Here is a 12665-nt window from a genome sequence, read left to right as displayed (position 1 = left end):
AAATCTGACATTGCTCTTTTTATTGCCAGTCCCAGGGCTTGAACTCAGGGTATGGGCATAGTGCGCTACCATTTGAGACACACCTCTACTTCTGGCTTCTTTTTGATACTTCATTGGAGATAAGACTTTGCTGCCACGGCTGGCTTCAGTGATCCTCAGAGATTAGCCTCCTGAGTAGCTAGGATTACAGGCATGAGCTGCCGGCATTTGACATCTACTCTGAATAAACACAAAAATATTAAGCCCTAATGTTAACTGAAAAATTATATATTAAGAATCATAGTTAAAAACAAATTGAAGTTCCTCACTCCCTTTCACTAAATCCAGGCTTCATTTAACCATTTAATAAATCACTTAGTGATGGCAAATCTGGGCCATGAAACAGTTCCCAATAGACTGGTCTTTCTTCCATCCAGCAAAGAAAATAAAGACTTGGAAATAGATAACTGATTCAAAGGCAGACTCATCCTACCACAACAAAGCAACTATGGTTAAAAGAAATCTATTATTCCTAGAATAAACCAAGAAGCTCCACTCAGAAGACCTCTAATTTACAGAAAAATGCAAATTAGAAGACTCAAGCTTTAATCCCTATAGTGATGTCCAACAATGTTGACCAAGACTCTGAAATAAGTGTTCTCCTTAGTAAATTACTTTGGAACCTTCTGTAAGTATAAGACATAACTAGAAACAAACTCTCCGTCTTGCAAAGAACGTAAGTGCTGGGTGCTGGTGGCTCATACCTGTAATTCTAGCTACTCAAGAGGCTGAGATTGGAGGATTGAGGGGTAAAGCCAGTTTAAGCAGGAAAGTCATGAGACTTTTACCTCTGATTAAGTACCAAAACAGCCAGAAGTTGAGCTGTGGCTCAACCAGTGGAGTGCTAACCATAAGCAAAAAGAGTTCAAAGATAGCACCCAAGCCTCAGGCACCAAAAAAAATTTAAAGTTTCCAGGGACCAGAGCAATAATGTTAAGATATCTACATTTTATATTTTAGTATTTTTACATCCCTTTTGAGGGCAGGAACAGTATCTTAATCATTTTAACTGCAATAATTGGAACAAAGGCTAATTTTATGTTTAACAATACACAATACACTTTTCCAGAATTAATGTAAAATGGTCATAAAAATTCATGTAAAGTGTTGCTAGGCACAGTGGTTCTTGACTGTAATCCCAGCTATTCCAAAGAAAGACATTGGAAGGATTGTGATTTAAGGCTAGCCCAAGCATAAAATTAGCAAGATTCCATTTTAACCAATAAAGAGCTGGGTCACACATGCCTGTCACTCCGATTAAAGTCTAGGCCAGCCCAGGCAAAAATTCAATAAACTATCAGGGGGAAAAAAAAAAAGAGTAAAAAGGGATGAGGGCATGTACCTGAATAACAAGCAGAAGACCAGAAATTCAAAACCCTAGTACCAGCCGGGCGCTGGTGGCTCACACCTGTAATCCTAGCTACTCAGGAGGCTGAGATCTGAGGATCGCGGTTCAAAGCCAGCCCGGGCAGGAGAGACTATGAGACTCCTATCTCCAATAAACCACCAGAAAGCCGGAAGTGGCGCTGTGGCTCAAGTGGTAGAGTGCTAGCCTTGAGCTGAAGAGCTGAGGGACAGCGCCCAGGCCCAGAGTTCAGGCCTCACAACCAGACCAAAAAATAAATAAATGTACTCATTATCTTGCCCATGTAATTGTAACCCCTCTGTACAGTATTTTCACAATAAAAATTAAAATTAAACTTTTAAAAATTCTAATGCTTCCACTCAATGATAACCTCTTTTTAAAATGGTTCACATTTCCTTATTCAAATAACCAGCTCACCAACTGCTCTTTCTTTTTTACTTTAAAACACTAGTAGAATCACAAAGAAAAGGTCATCTAATTTTTAACAAGAATTTGAGTTACCTAAGAGACATTTTTTTTTTTTGGTCAGTCGTGGGACCTGAACTCTGGGCCTGGGCGCTGTCCCTCAGCAATTCAGCTCAAGACCAGCACTCTACCACTTGAGCCACAGTACCACTTCTGGCTTTTTTATTCTGCTTATGTGGTGCTGAGGAATCGAACCCAGGGCCTCATACATGCAAGGCAAGCACTCTACCCCTGAGCCATCTTTCCAGCCCCCTAAGAGACATTTTACACACAGAAATAAAATACATTATTTTACAGGATTCATTTATCTTCAGTAAATTTGACATGTGTTATAAAAATACAATGTTGCTATTTGTCAACTGCAGATAATCAGCAATTACAAGGCAATGACCACTTTGCCAATTCTTTTTTTTTTTTTTTTTGGTCAGTTGTGGGCCTGAACTCTGGGCTTGGGTAATGTCCCTCAGCTCTTCAGCTCAAGGCTAGCACTCTACCACTTGAGCCACAGCACCACTTCCGGCTTTTTCTGCTTATGTGGTATTGAAGAATCGAACCCAGGGCCTCATGCATGCAAGGCAAGCACTCTACCACTATCCCAGCCCGACTTTGCCAATTCTTATCTTTAAAGCTCACTATGAAAGCCTGGCATAGTAGCTACATGGTAGCACACAATCAAGCAGTAGTCTCAGCTATCAAGAGGCTGAAGCAGTCTGGGCTATTTAGCAAGACTCTGAGCCTATTAAAAAAAGAAACAGGGGAGGGGAAGGAAAAAAACAAAATGCTTAAATAGGGATACAGGTTGACCCATCTTGAAAACGAACTTTACAACTTCAGGGGTGGGGGAGGAAGAGTTGGGGAGATGGGGAGGGAAAGGATGGTAGGGGAAAAACAAAGGAGGGGGTAACAATGCTCCATAGAAAATGTACTCATTACCTTACTCATGTAACTGTAACCCCTGTATACAGCATCTTTACAATAAAAAAAATACACATTTTTTAAAAGAAACAGTAAAGCACATGATGTCACCACCATTATAAAAATACTATACTCAAGCTGTTTGGGAAAGGACTTTCATGTGTCACTAATGAGAATCAAAATGCATTTAAGTCTTTGGAAAGTTAAATAAGCCAACATTTTAAGGAATCTTGAGCAAATTCTGGTATATTTATTAGACAGATATATAATGGAAACTAATTATTTAATGTCAAAAATATCAGGAGAGAGGATGAGGTGTGACTCAGTAGTAGAATACATACACAAGGTATTGGGTTGGATGGAAAGAAAGCACTACAAAAAGTAAAAACTATATATGAAATATAATTACAATTATTTTTTCATTAAAAGAAATGTACTGGGGGCTGGGAAGGTGGCTCAGTGGTAAGTGCTTGCCTAGCATGCATGCAGCCCAGTTCAATTCCTCAGTACCACATAAACAGAAAAAGCTGGAAGTGGCACTGTGGCTCACGTGATAGAGTGCTAGCCTTGAGCAAAAGAAGCTCAGACACAGTGCTCAGGCCCCCAAAAAGCTGGGAGTGGAGCCGAGGCTTAAGTTGGTGAGCACTAACCTTGAGGGGGAAAAAAAAAAAGGCTACGGACAGTGTCCAGACCCTGAGTGCCCAGACCCCACGACCAGCAGGAAAAAAAAAAAGTATTGGAAAGAAACACACAGAAGAAATTTTAGTAGGATTTCTTTGGATACTAAGATTATGACTAACATTTTCTTTTGTCCCTGTGCTAAATTTTACTTAATGAATATGTACTTGTTTGATGATGAAGTAATAAAGAGAGGATGGGAGAGCTTGAAATCTCAGCCAGTGAAGCCAAGGTCTGAAGATCACAGTTTGAAGTTGGCCCAACAGGAAAGTCTATAAGATGCTTATCTTCAAGTGGAGTGTAGTTCAAGTGGTAGTATACCAGCCTTGAGCAAAAAAGCTAAGGAACAGAGCCCAGGACCTGCATTCAAGCTCCACTACTGCCTAATTAAGAGCAATATCATTCAGTAGGTGTGCTAATTAAATATTTAACCTTTCTAGTCATCATAAGTAATAAGTCAGAATATATGTGCTGAAGGGGCATCTTGCCAAATTTTTTTTTTTGGGGGGGAGGTCCGGTCATGGGGCCTGAACTCTGGGCCTGGGCACTCCTCAGCTCTTCAGCTCAAGGCTAGTGCTCTACCACTTGAGCCACAGCGCCACTTCTGGCTTTTTTTTTCTGCTTATGTGGTGCTGAGGAATCAAACCCAAGGCCTCATGCATGCAAGGCAAGTGCTCTACCACTGAGCCACCTTCCCAGCTCGCATCTTGCCAAATTTTGTCACCTGACAAGTGTGTGAAAAAAGAATTATAGCCAGGTACTGATGGCTCATGCCTGTAATCATAGCTGTTTAGGAGGCTGAGATCTGAGGACTGTGGTTCAAAGCTAGCCTGGGCAGGAAAGTCCATGAGACTCTTAACTCCAATAAACTACTCAAGGCAGCCAAAGTGGCGCTGTGGCTCAAGTGGTAGAGAGCTGGCCTTGAGCAAAAGAAGCTCAGGGACAGCAAGGCTGTCAAGCCCCAGGACTGATATAAAAATAAAAATAAGAAAGAATTGTCTGGTGCTTTACACTTTACAAAGTATTGTCAATCTGACAATGCCTCATTTTAAGGATCAGGAAACTGAGAGGCAGAAATAATCTGCTTTTATAATAATGCTTACTATTCATGGGGGTTTACTATGTGCCAAGCTCTGGGTTAAGCCTAATCCTGTAAAATTTACCCCCATTTTACAGATTAAAAAAAAAAAGACCCATGAGACTCACGCGACTTCTCCAGAATCATACCACTAAGAGACACTCATTCAAAGCCATATATTTATAATAGAAACCTTCAGCAGTGGCTCATGCCGGTAATCCTAACTACTCAGGGAGGCTGAGATCTGAGGATCATGGTTCAACGCCAGCCAGGGCAGAAAAGTCTATGATACTCTGATCAACTAACCAGCAAAAAGCCCTAAGTATAATAAATGGGCTAAAGACTTAAAGAGAAACTTCTCTGAAGAGGAAAGAAGGATGGCCAATAGACACATGAAGAAATGCTCAACCCCTCTAGCCATAAAAGAAATGCAAATCAAAACAACATTGAGATACCACCTCACCCCAGTTAGAATGGCTATAATCAAGAACTCTAATAACAACAGATGCTGGAGGGGATGTGGACAGAAGGGAACCCTACTGCATTGTTGGTGGGAGTGTAAACTTGTTCAACCACTTTGGAAAGTAGTATGGAGGTTCCTCAAAAGACTCCACATAGAGCTCCCAGCACGACTATGTTTATTGCAGCACTCTCTACCATAGCTAAGATATGGAACCAACCCAGATGCCCCTCAGTAGATGAATGGATCAAGAAAATGTGGTATATATACACAATGGAATTCTATGCCTCCATCAGAAAGAATGACATTGCCCCATTTGTTAAGAAATGGAAAGACTTGGAAAAATTATATTAAGTGAAGTAAGCCAGGCCCAAAGAAACATGGGTCCCATGGTTTCCCTTATTTGCAATATCTAATATATGTCTGAGACAAGCAGAAAAGGTCAGATACGTTGATGTTAGGGAAAGGAACCCTAAGATATGTATTCAAATATTTTTTTCTTTCATGCGATTGTTTCTAACACATTTATAAGATTATGTCTTTGTTGCTTTGTATGTCCCTCCCCTGCTTTCACTGTATTTGATGTTGTTATAATTTGTAGAGGGGAAGGGAAAAAACAACTCGCTTAACTAGGGATACAGGTGGACCCATTGCAACAATGAGACGTACAAGTCGTATGTCGAAAAAACGAACTTTACAACTTTGGTAGGAGGGAGGAGGAGGGTTGGGGGGGTGGGCGGGGGAGGAAGGGATAGGAAGGGGAAACAAAGGAGGAGGCTACAATGCTAGATAAGAAATGTACTCATTATCTTGCCCATGTAATTGTAACCCCTCTGTACAGTATTTTCACAATAAAAAAAAAAAAGCCCTAAGTAAAAATGTGACTCAAGTGGTGGATCTCCAGCCTTGAGAAAGAAAAGCCAAGCAAGAACGCAAATCCTGAATTCAAGCTCCAATACTGATATGTATGCATAAACAAAACATAAGCGTTTAGTTGTACATAATTCAACTCTGCAGGGCCCCTTCGAGAAAGAATTGGCCTTTGACTCCAGTATCTGGGCTCTTTTACACCAGTCCTTGACTTAGTGTGGGGGTTAGGAGTGGATCGTAGTAGCAGAGCCCTGGGCTTCGCAAGAGCAAGACAGCACCCCCCCCCAAAATAAAAGAAAGAAAGAGGGAGGGAGAGGTGGGAGGGAAGTAGGAAGGAAGGGAGAAGGAGGGAGGGGGGGTAGAGAAAGTTGGTCTCAATGTCACACTGTGGATCCGGCATCAAAACCGGAAGGCAATGTTTAGTAAAGATCCAGCTCGCAAGTCACAGACATGGCACCTCCAATCCCCCATCTTCGCTCCCTCCAACTCGCAGAACTTGGCACCATTTTTAGGGCACCTTCGGGTTCATTCTCAAGGGATCAGCTCGGGGGCTGGCTGTCGGGGATGAATCCCACGTCACCCCCCTCCCCAAGGCTCGCCGCACAGAGCCAAGGCCGGAAGCCCCGGGAGCCTGAGCCCCTCCGCCCGGGCTCACGGCGGGAACCAGGCCCGGGGAGGCCGGGGTGGCAGGGCCGCCGCCCTCCCTGCCGGAGGGGACGGGGCGCCTCGCTACTCACGCTGGACCAGACGGTCGCCCGTGAAGGCAGAGGAGCAGCTGGTGACCAGTGCACAGGGGACGCCCGCAGCCATCGCCGCGCTCGGGAGCCGGTGCCGTCCGGGCGCCGCTTCCGCCTTGGGCTGTACCACCGGCGGCCGGCGTGCAGGGGGAGGGGGCGGAGGAGACTCGCGAGAGGCGCATGCGCTTCACTCGGCCGGCTCCACAGTCAACCCTTTTCCGCTTCCGGGGTGGAGCCGGCCGGGCTGCGCCGAGCGTTACCAAGGGAACGAGTGCCCGCCCCTCGAAGGAGGCGGCTACACCGGGAGGCCGCACCTCGGCTGAGAGGCGGCCCTTTCCCTCCCTAACCATGGCGCTGGCGCCTGACAGCCAGGACCCCATAGGAAGCATCTTAATTCAGGTGGGGAAACGGGCCTCCCTTGGCCCTTCATGGGAGGCCCCTCGGCGCGGGTACACACCTGGGCACCCATTTGGAGCATCGCACCCGCAAGCCTTCCGTTGCGGGGTCCCAAGATGAGGACCTTGTCTCCCCGACTTCAGACTTAACCTGGGCCCTGAGCCCTACCCTGCCCCCCAGACTCCGCCTCTCTGCTGGTCGACCTCGCTCTGAGCTCTGCCTTGCTTCAGAACAATCTTACCTCAAAACACCGCTTTAAAATCATCCAGCGGGCTGGGAATGTGGCTCGGTGGTAGAGTGCTTGCCTACCATGCATGAAGCCCTGGGTTCGATTCCTCAGCACCACACAAACAGAAAAAGCTGTAAGTGGCGCTGTGGCTCAGGTGGTAGAGTGCTAGTCTTATGCACACCGAGGCTGGGACAGTACCCAGGCCCTGAGTTCAAGCCCCAAGACAGGCAAATAAAAAATAAAATAATGAAAACTAAAAATAGATTCAGAAGTTAGTAATACTCAGGAGGCTGAGATCTGAGTATTGAGGTTCAAAGCCAGCCTGGGCAGGAAAGTCTTGAGAGACTTTTATCTCCAATTAACCACCAAAAAGCCAAAAATGGAGCTGTGGCTCATAGTGTTAGAGTGCTATCTGTGAGCACAAAAATTCAGGGAGAGCTTCAAGGGCCTGAATTCAAGCACCAGGATACACACACACACACACACAAATAAATTTAGAAAAAGAAAGGTGTGGTGACTCATGCCTGGCCTGTGTCCTGGCTATTCAGGAGGTTGAGATCTGAGTATTGAGGTTCAGAGCCAGCCTGGGCAAGAAAGTCTGGGTGAGTCTTAGGTCCAGTTAACAATCCAAAGGCTGGAACAAGCTGTGAGTTGAGTGGTAGAGCTCTAGCCTTCAGCACAAAAGCTGAGGGGCAGTGCCCAGGTCCTGAGTTAATACCTCCATACCCACACACAAATAAAAAAGAAGTAAAAATATGTATTCAGAAACTTTGGGCCAATGACTTAGGAGAGTGGAAAAGAAGCAAATCATATAGCTGAGGTGATAAGTTTGGGGAAAAATGGAAATGTGTAAGTTCTTTTTTCTTAGCACTTCAGTTTTTTTAATGCTTTATTTGGGAATGCATACTGAGGAAAAATACATTAAAGATCATTTGAATTGCAAGTTAACTTTTTTTTGTTGTTTCGGTCGTGGGGCTTGAACTCTGAGCCTGAGCGCTATCGCTGAGCTCTTCAGCTTAAGGTGAACCCTCAAGTTAACATTTTTAAATACAGAAATGTAAGCTATTAAAAAACCAAAATTTTTTAGTATTAAAAAATTCCTAATCCAAGGGAGAAAAATATAAAGTTTTGACTTCTCAGTGTAATTTGGTTTGTAAAAATTACACTCAGGGGCTGGGAAGGTAGCTCATCGGTAGAGCGCTTGCTTTGCATGCATGAGGCCCTGGGTTCGATTCCTCAGCACCACATAAGCAAAAAGAAAAAAGCCGGAAGTGGCACTGTGGCTCAAGTGGTAGAGCGCTAGCCTTGAGCTGAAGAGCTGAGGGACAGTGCCCAGGCCCAGAATTCAGGCCCCACGACTGGACCCCCCCCAAAAAAAAATTACACTCAGATTTTTCTGAAGTGGTTAAAGAGCGTTAGCATCTTTCCATGTGTATCATCTTTTTTCTCCCACTTTGGTGCTTGACCTTGGCTCTTCTCACTCTAGCCTTTTCTTTTTTTTTTTTTTCTACTCTCTGTGAGAGCTTTACTACTTGGCCTACACCCCTACTTCCTGCTGATTAACAGGAGATAAGTTTCTCAGATTTGTCCATCTCTGCCAGCCTTGAACCTTGATCCTCAATCTCAGCCTCCTGGGTAGCCAGAATTATAGGTATGCGCCACTTTAGGTCTTGTATCTTTTAACTCTGTTATCTGGCCTCACTTGACTAGAGCTTGAAATAATTTGTGGAAGGTCTCTGTCAGGACTCTCAGTAGGTCAGAAATGGGACTCATTTTCTCAGGGATCATTTTTTTCTGTCCAGAATTTTAATCTTTTTTTCCTATCTAGGTCTCTCTTAAATTTAACTTTCCCAAAATACAAGACCCTAAACACCATTTTCAAAGATATCCTATCACAAATTGTATGTTAAATCTTTCACCATCCTGTTATTACAAAGTAATGAGTTGAGCCAAACTGCAAAATCAAAGATCTAACAATCCCAACAGTGCCCTCACTTAGACCCCAGCACAAGTGTAGTAGTAACCAGAATTGTCCTCACGTAGAGCTGGCTACAAGTTTAGGGACCCTCAGATTTGATCAAATAACAACAACAAAAAAAAAACTTACAGAACTCCAGGAGGTACCACAATTACTATTATGATTTTATCACTGTGAAAGATAACAAAGGCCAAAGGCAAACAAAGAGACGCACAGGACAGAATCAAAGAGGCATCCAAATGGTCTCCCCTATGGAGTAATGAGACATCATTACCTCTTCCTAACCACAATGCCTGACAGTATGCTCAGGGTATTGCTAGCTGTAAGGTTTTGTTGAAAGGAGACCACCACATAGTTCAGGCAGAAAAGAGTTTATTGGTGGGGTGGGGGGAGCATATAGAAGCATGCAGGGGGTGCAAGAGATGTGGAGAAGGGAAAGGAAAGGAAAAAAGGGGAAACGGGCAAGGGGAAATCTGCAAGGGGGCCAGGGGCAAAACAAGGGACAGAACTAATGATGGAGACTCATAAATAGGGAGAGAGTGGGAGGAGGTGTGGCCCCAGCATCAGAAGGGGGGGGATCCTTCCACTGCCCCCAGGTGCACCAGTACACTAGCTACAAAAGCTTACTTGGGCCTTTGGTGGCTAGAGTTTGGGATTCAAACTCAAAGGGTCTCTCAGGCTGCAGTTCCTCCCAGACTAATGCTTTTAAGTTTCCTGATTTGGCATGGCTCAACCCCCCCATCAAAAAACCATGTTAGACTAATGCTTAAAGCACCCAGACAGTCACTTCTATCAGGCAGGAACGTTCCAAGGATCAAGTCATCACTTCTCAGTAGACAAGGGCAAAGGTGAGACCTCTCTTTGGGTAAAATTAAGTTTTCACCTCACATTATCCTCTTTTTATAGATCCAAGCTATCAGAACTCTAGTGGAGACACCTCCCTAGAAACAGCCAGTCTGCCCTGACTTTCAACCTCATGTTGATTACAGGAGCAATCAAGTTTCTCTAGTTCCCCAAACCTGGACTAGAAAAAGAAACTAGAATCCTGGGAGAATTCTGATTTCCATTTGCATAATTTCTCTTGAGGTAATTCTGTGTCAATAATCTATTCCCCTTTTGGTTTGGAATCCTGTATCAAAAACCAGAATTCAGTCGGGCGCCGGTGGCTCACGCCTGTAATCCTAGCTACTCAGGAAGCTGAGATCTGAGGATCACTGTTCAAGGCCAGCCCAGGCAGGAAAGTCCTTGGGACTCTTATCTCCAATAAACAATTAAAAAACTGGAAGTGGTGCTGTGGCTCAAGTGGTAGAGCGCTCACCTTGAGCTGAAGAGCACAGGGACAGTGCCCAAGCCCAGAGTTCAAGCCCCACGACCAACAAAAATAAAAAATTTAACTTTAGAATCCAGAGAAAGTTGCTTGACAAAATCTAGGCTACATTATAGTAAAAGATACTTGCTGATATTGAATTGTGAAAACGAGGGAGAAGAACTAAGGATAGTCATATCTGTATTGCTCAGTATACTGCTTGTTTAAGACAGGCTAAATGGAAGGACATTGAAGAGAGCTGACATTGCAATTTGGTTTTGAAGCTGATCTCTATGTAGGGTAAAGACTTCTCTATGTGGATGAAGAACTGTATGAGTTTTCCTAAGTACCAAATGAATACTAATGGGTTTTGTTATTGTTGTTTTGTTTTGTTTTTGTGAGTCATAGTGTTGGGAAAATGGAGGAGAATGGAAAAGGAACAAACAGGAATCGATCGTCAACAGGCAAGGACTGTTTTTTGAGAAACAATGAGGGGCACAGACCTTCCTGCGGGTTTAGAGGTTGTGCCAGAGAGTTGGGACAGGAGCTGGGTTTTTATCTGAGGTCTGAGCAAGGAGGCAGAGGTTAATGAAAAAGCCACTAGGGGAAGGGAAGTGGGGACTTTTCAGTTGGACCCACAAAGGGATGTTTACAGCTGGGTTTAGGGGGATTGCCCTGGCCGCACATTAAACAAGTTCACACATACCTGGGATTTTGCCTGTCTGTCTATATGGATCTGGGAAAATAGGGTTGGGGGTGGGGTCAATCCTTCACATAGGGCTTGAACTCAGGGCCTGGGCTTTTTCATTCAAATCTAGCACTCTACCACTTTGAGCCATAGCATGACTTCCTGTTTTCTGGTAGTTAGTAAGAGTCTCACAGACTTTCCTCCTTGGGCTTTGAACCACAATCCTCAGATCTCAGCCTCTTGAGTAGCTAGGATTACAGGCGCAAGCCACCAGTGCCCAGCAATACTGAGTATTTATATGAGTATATACCACTACTCACACATGCCAACATAGATTCCACTTCTACTTAGGGCTTTGATTAGTTCCTTCAGATGCCAACCATGGGTGCAACTAGTAGGAAAAGCTCTCGGTTAGGAGAATACTGAGGGTTGACCCTGACTTTGACATTTGCACAAGTAAGTACCTGTGAGTGAAACATTTCATCTCTATAGACCTGTTTCCTTTTCTCCAGACTATATTAGCTTAGAAATTAGATTTACTTCCAACTCTTAAGTTGATCCATTCCCCTCCCCCACCTTGAAACTACATTGGTTCTTCCTTACGTAAAAGTAGATTTCCTTTACGGTTAGCCAAGATAAACAGTATGTTTCTGGAATATTGGGGAGAGGGGCAGGAGAGAGATAGAGGTAGAGAGACACACTGTTATGATATGATAGATTGGTGTCTCAATCAGATAATGAAGCCACCCTAGGAACAAGGGTTCCCAAAGTATGGTTCCAGGAACAGCATCATCAACACCACCTGAAACTTGTGAGAAATGCAAATTCTTAGGCTGCACTCTAGATCTACTGAATTGATGAGTGGAGGATAGCAATTGGTGTTTACAAGTCCTTCAGAGAATTTTAATTCATCTTCAACTGAGAAAGCCAGTATTCGAGAATGTGTTGTAAAAGAAAAACCGTACTAGTCAAAGCTAATTCACATTTGCCAGATATCATATACCATTGTAAGTGGTTTAGATGCTTATTTAACCTTGTAACACAGCTATCAGATTATTATGTTCATGTTATGGAAAGAAAACTGGCTGAAGATGAGCATTATGGACAGGCCCACATACCCTGACAATACAAACATGCTTCTCAAACCTTTTCAATTTAACATTCCTGTTATAAAAGTCTCCTTCATGCCTCCTTTTATTCCTCTAGATAAATCCTATTTGTACTGCATTTAGCCATTAGCTTTGTGTCTTCACAGATAGACATTGGTATATTTGTATACCAATGATTTGTGGTTAATGATGAAGGTTTTGCAGTCAACTTGCCTGGATTTTAATAGCACCACCAACCAATCATCTTTCAGAGAGTACTTAGTCTTTTTAAGTCTTAGATTCCCTCAAGTATAAAATGGAAGAAAAAAAAAACCTTAGCCTCTTCATAGGAATCTTGTAAAGATTAAAGTA

The 12665-nt window shown here is 43.6% G+C and overlaps 1 protein-coding gene across 4 annotated transcripts in view; it reads right to left on the bottom strand.

The window, feature by feature from the left end:
• Aagab (alpha- and gamma-adaptin binding protein) overlaps positions 1–6710 on the bottom strand; it is a 42848-nt gene extending 36138 nt beyond the window's left edge. For all 4 annotated transcript variants that reach the window (XM_013010207.1, XM_013010209.1, XM_013010208.1 and 1 more), the window contains exon 1: positions 6609–6710. In XM_013010207.1, coding sequence (XP_012865661.1) covers positions 6609–6681 — 73 coding nt within the window. In that variant the 5' untranslated portion in view covers positions 6682–6710. The remainder of the gene's footprint in view (positions 1–6608) is intronic.
• Positions 6711–12665: the final 5955 nt, after the last annotated feature.

Source organism: Dipodomys ordii, unplaced genomic scaffold, assembly GCF_000151885.1.
Source record: "Dipodomys ordii isolate 6190 unplaced genomic scaffold, Dord_2.0 Scaffold11, whole genome shotgun sequence".
Taxonomy (NCBI): Eukaryota; Metazoa; Chordata; class Mammalia; order Rodentia; family Heteromyidae; genus Dipodomys; species Dipodomys ordii.
Note: the sequence above shows the minus strand (reverse complement) of the source record. Positions and strands in the feature narration are given on the sequence as shown.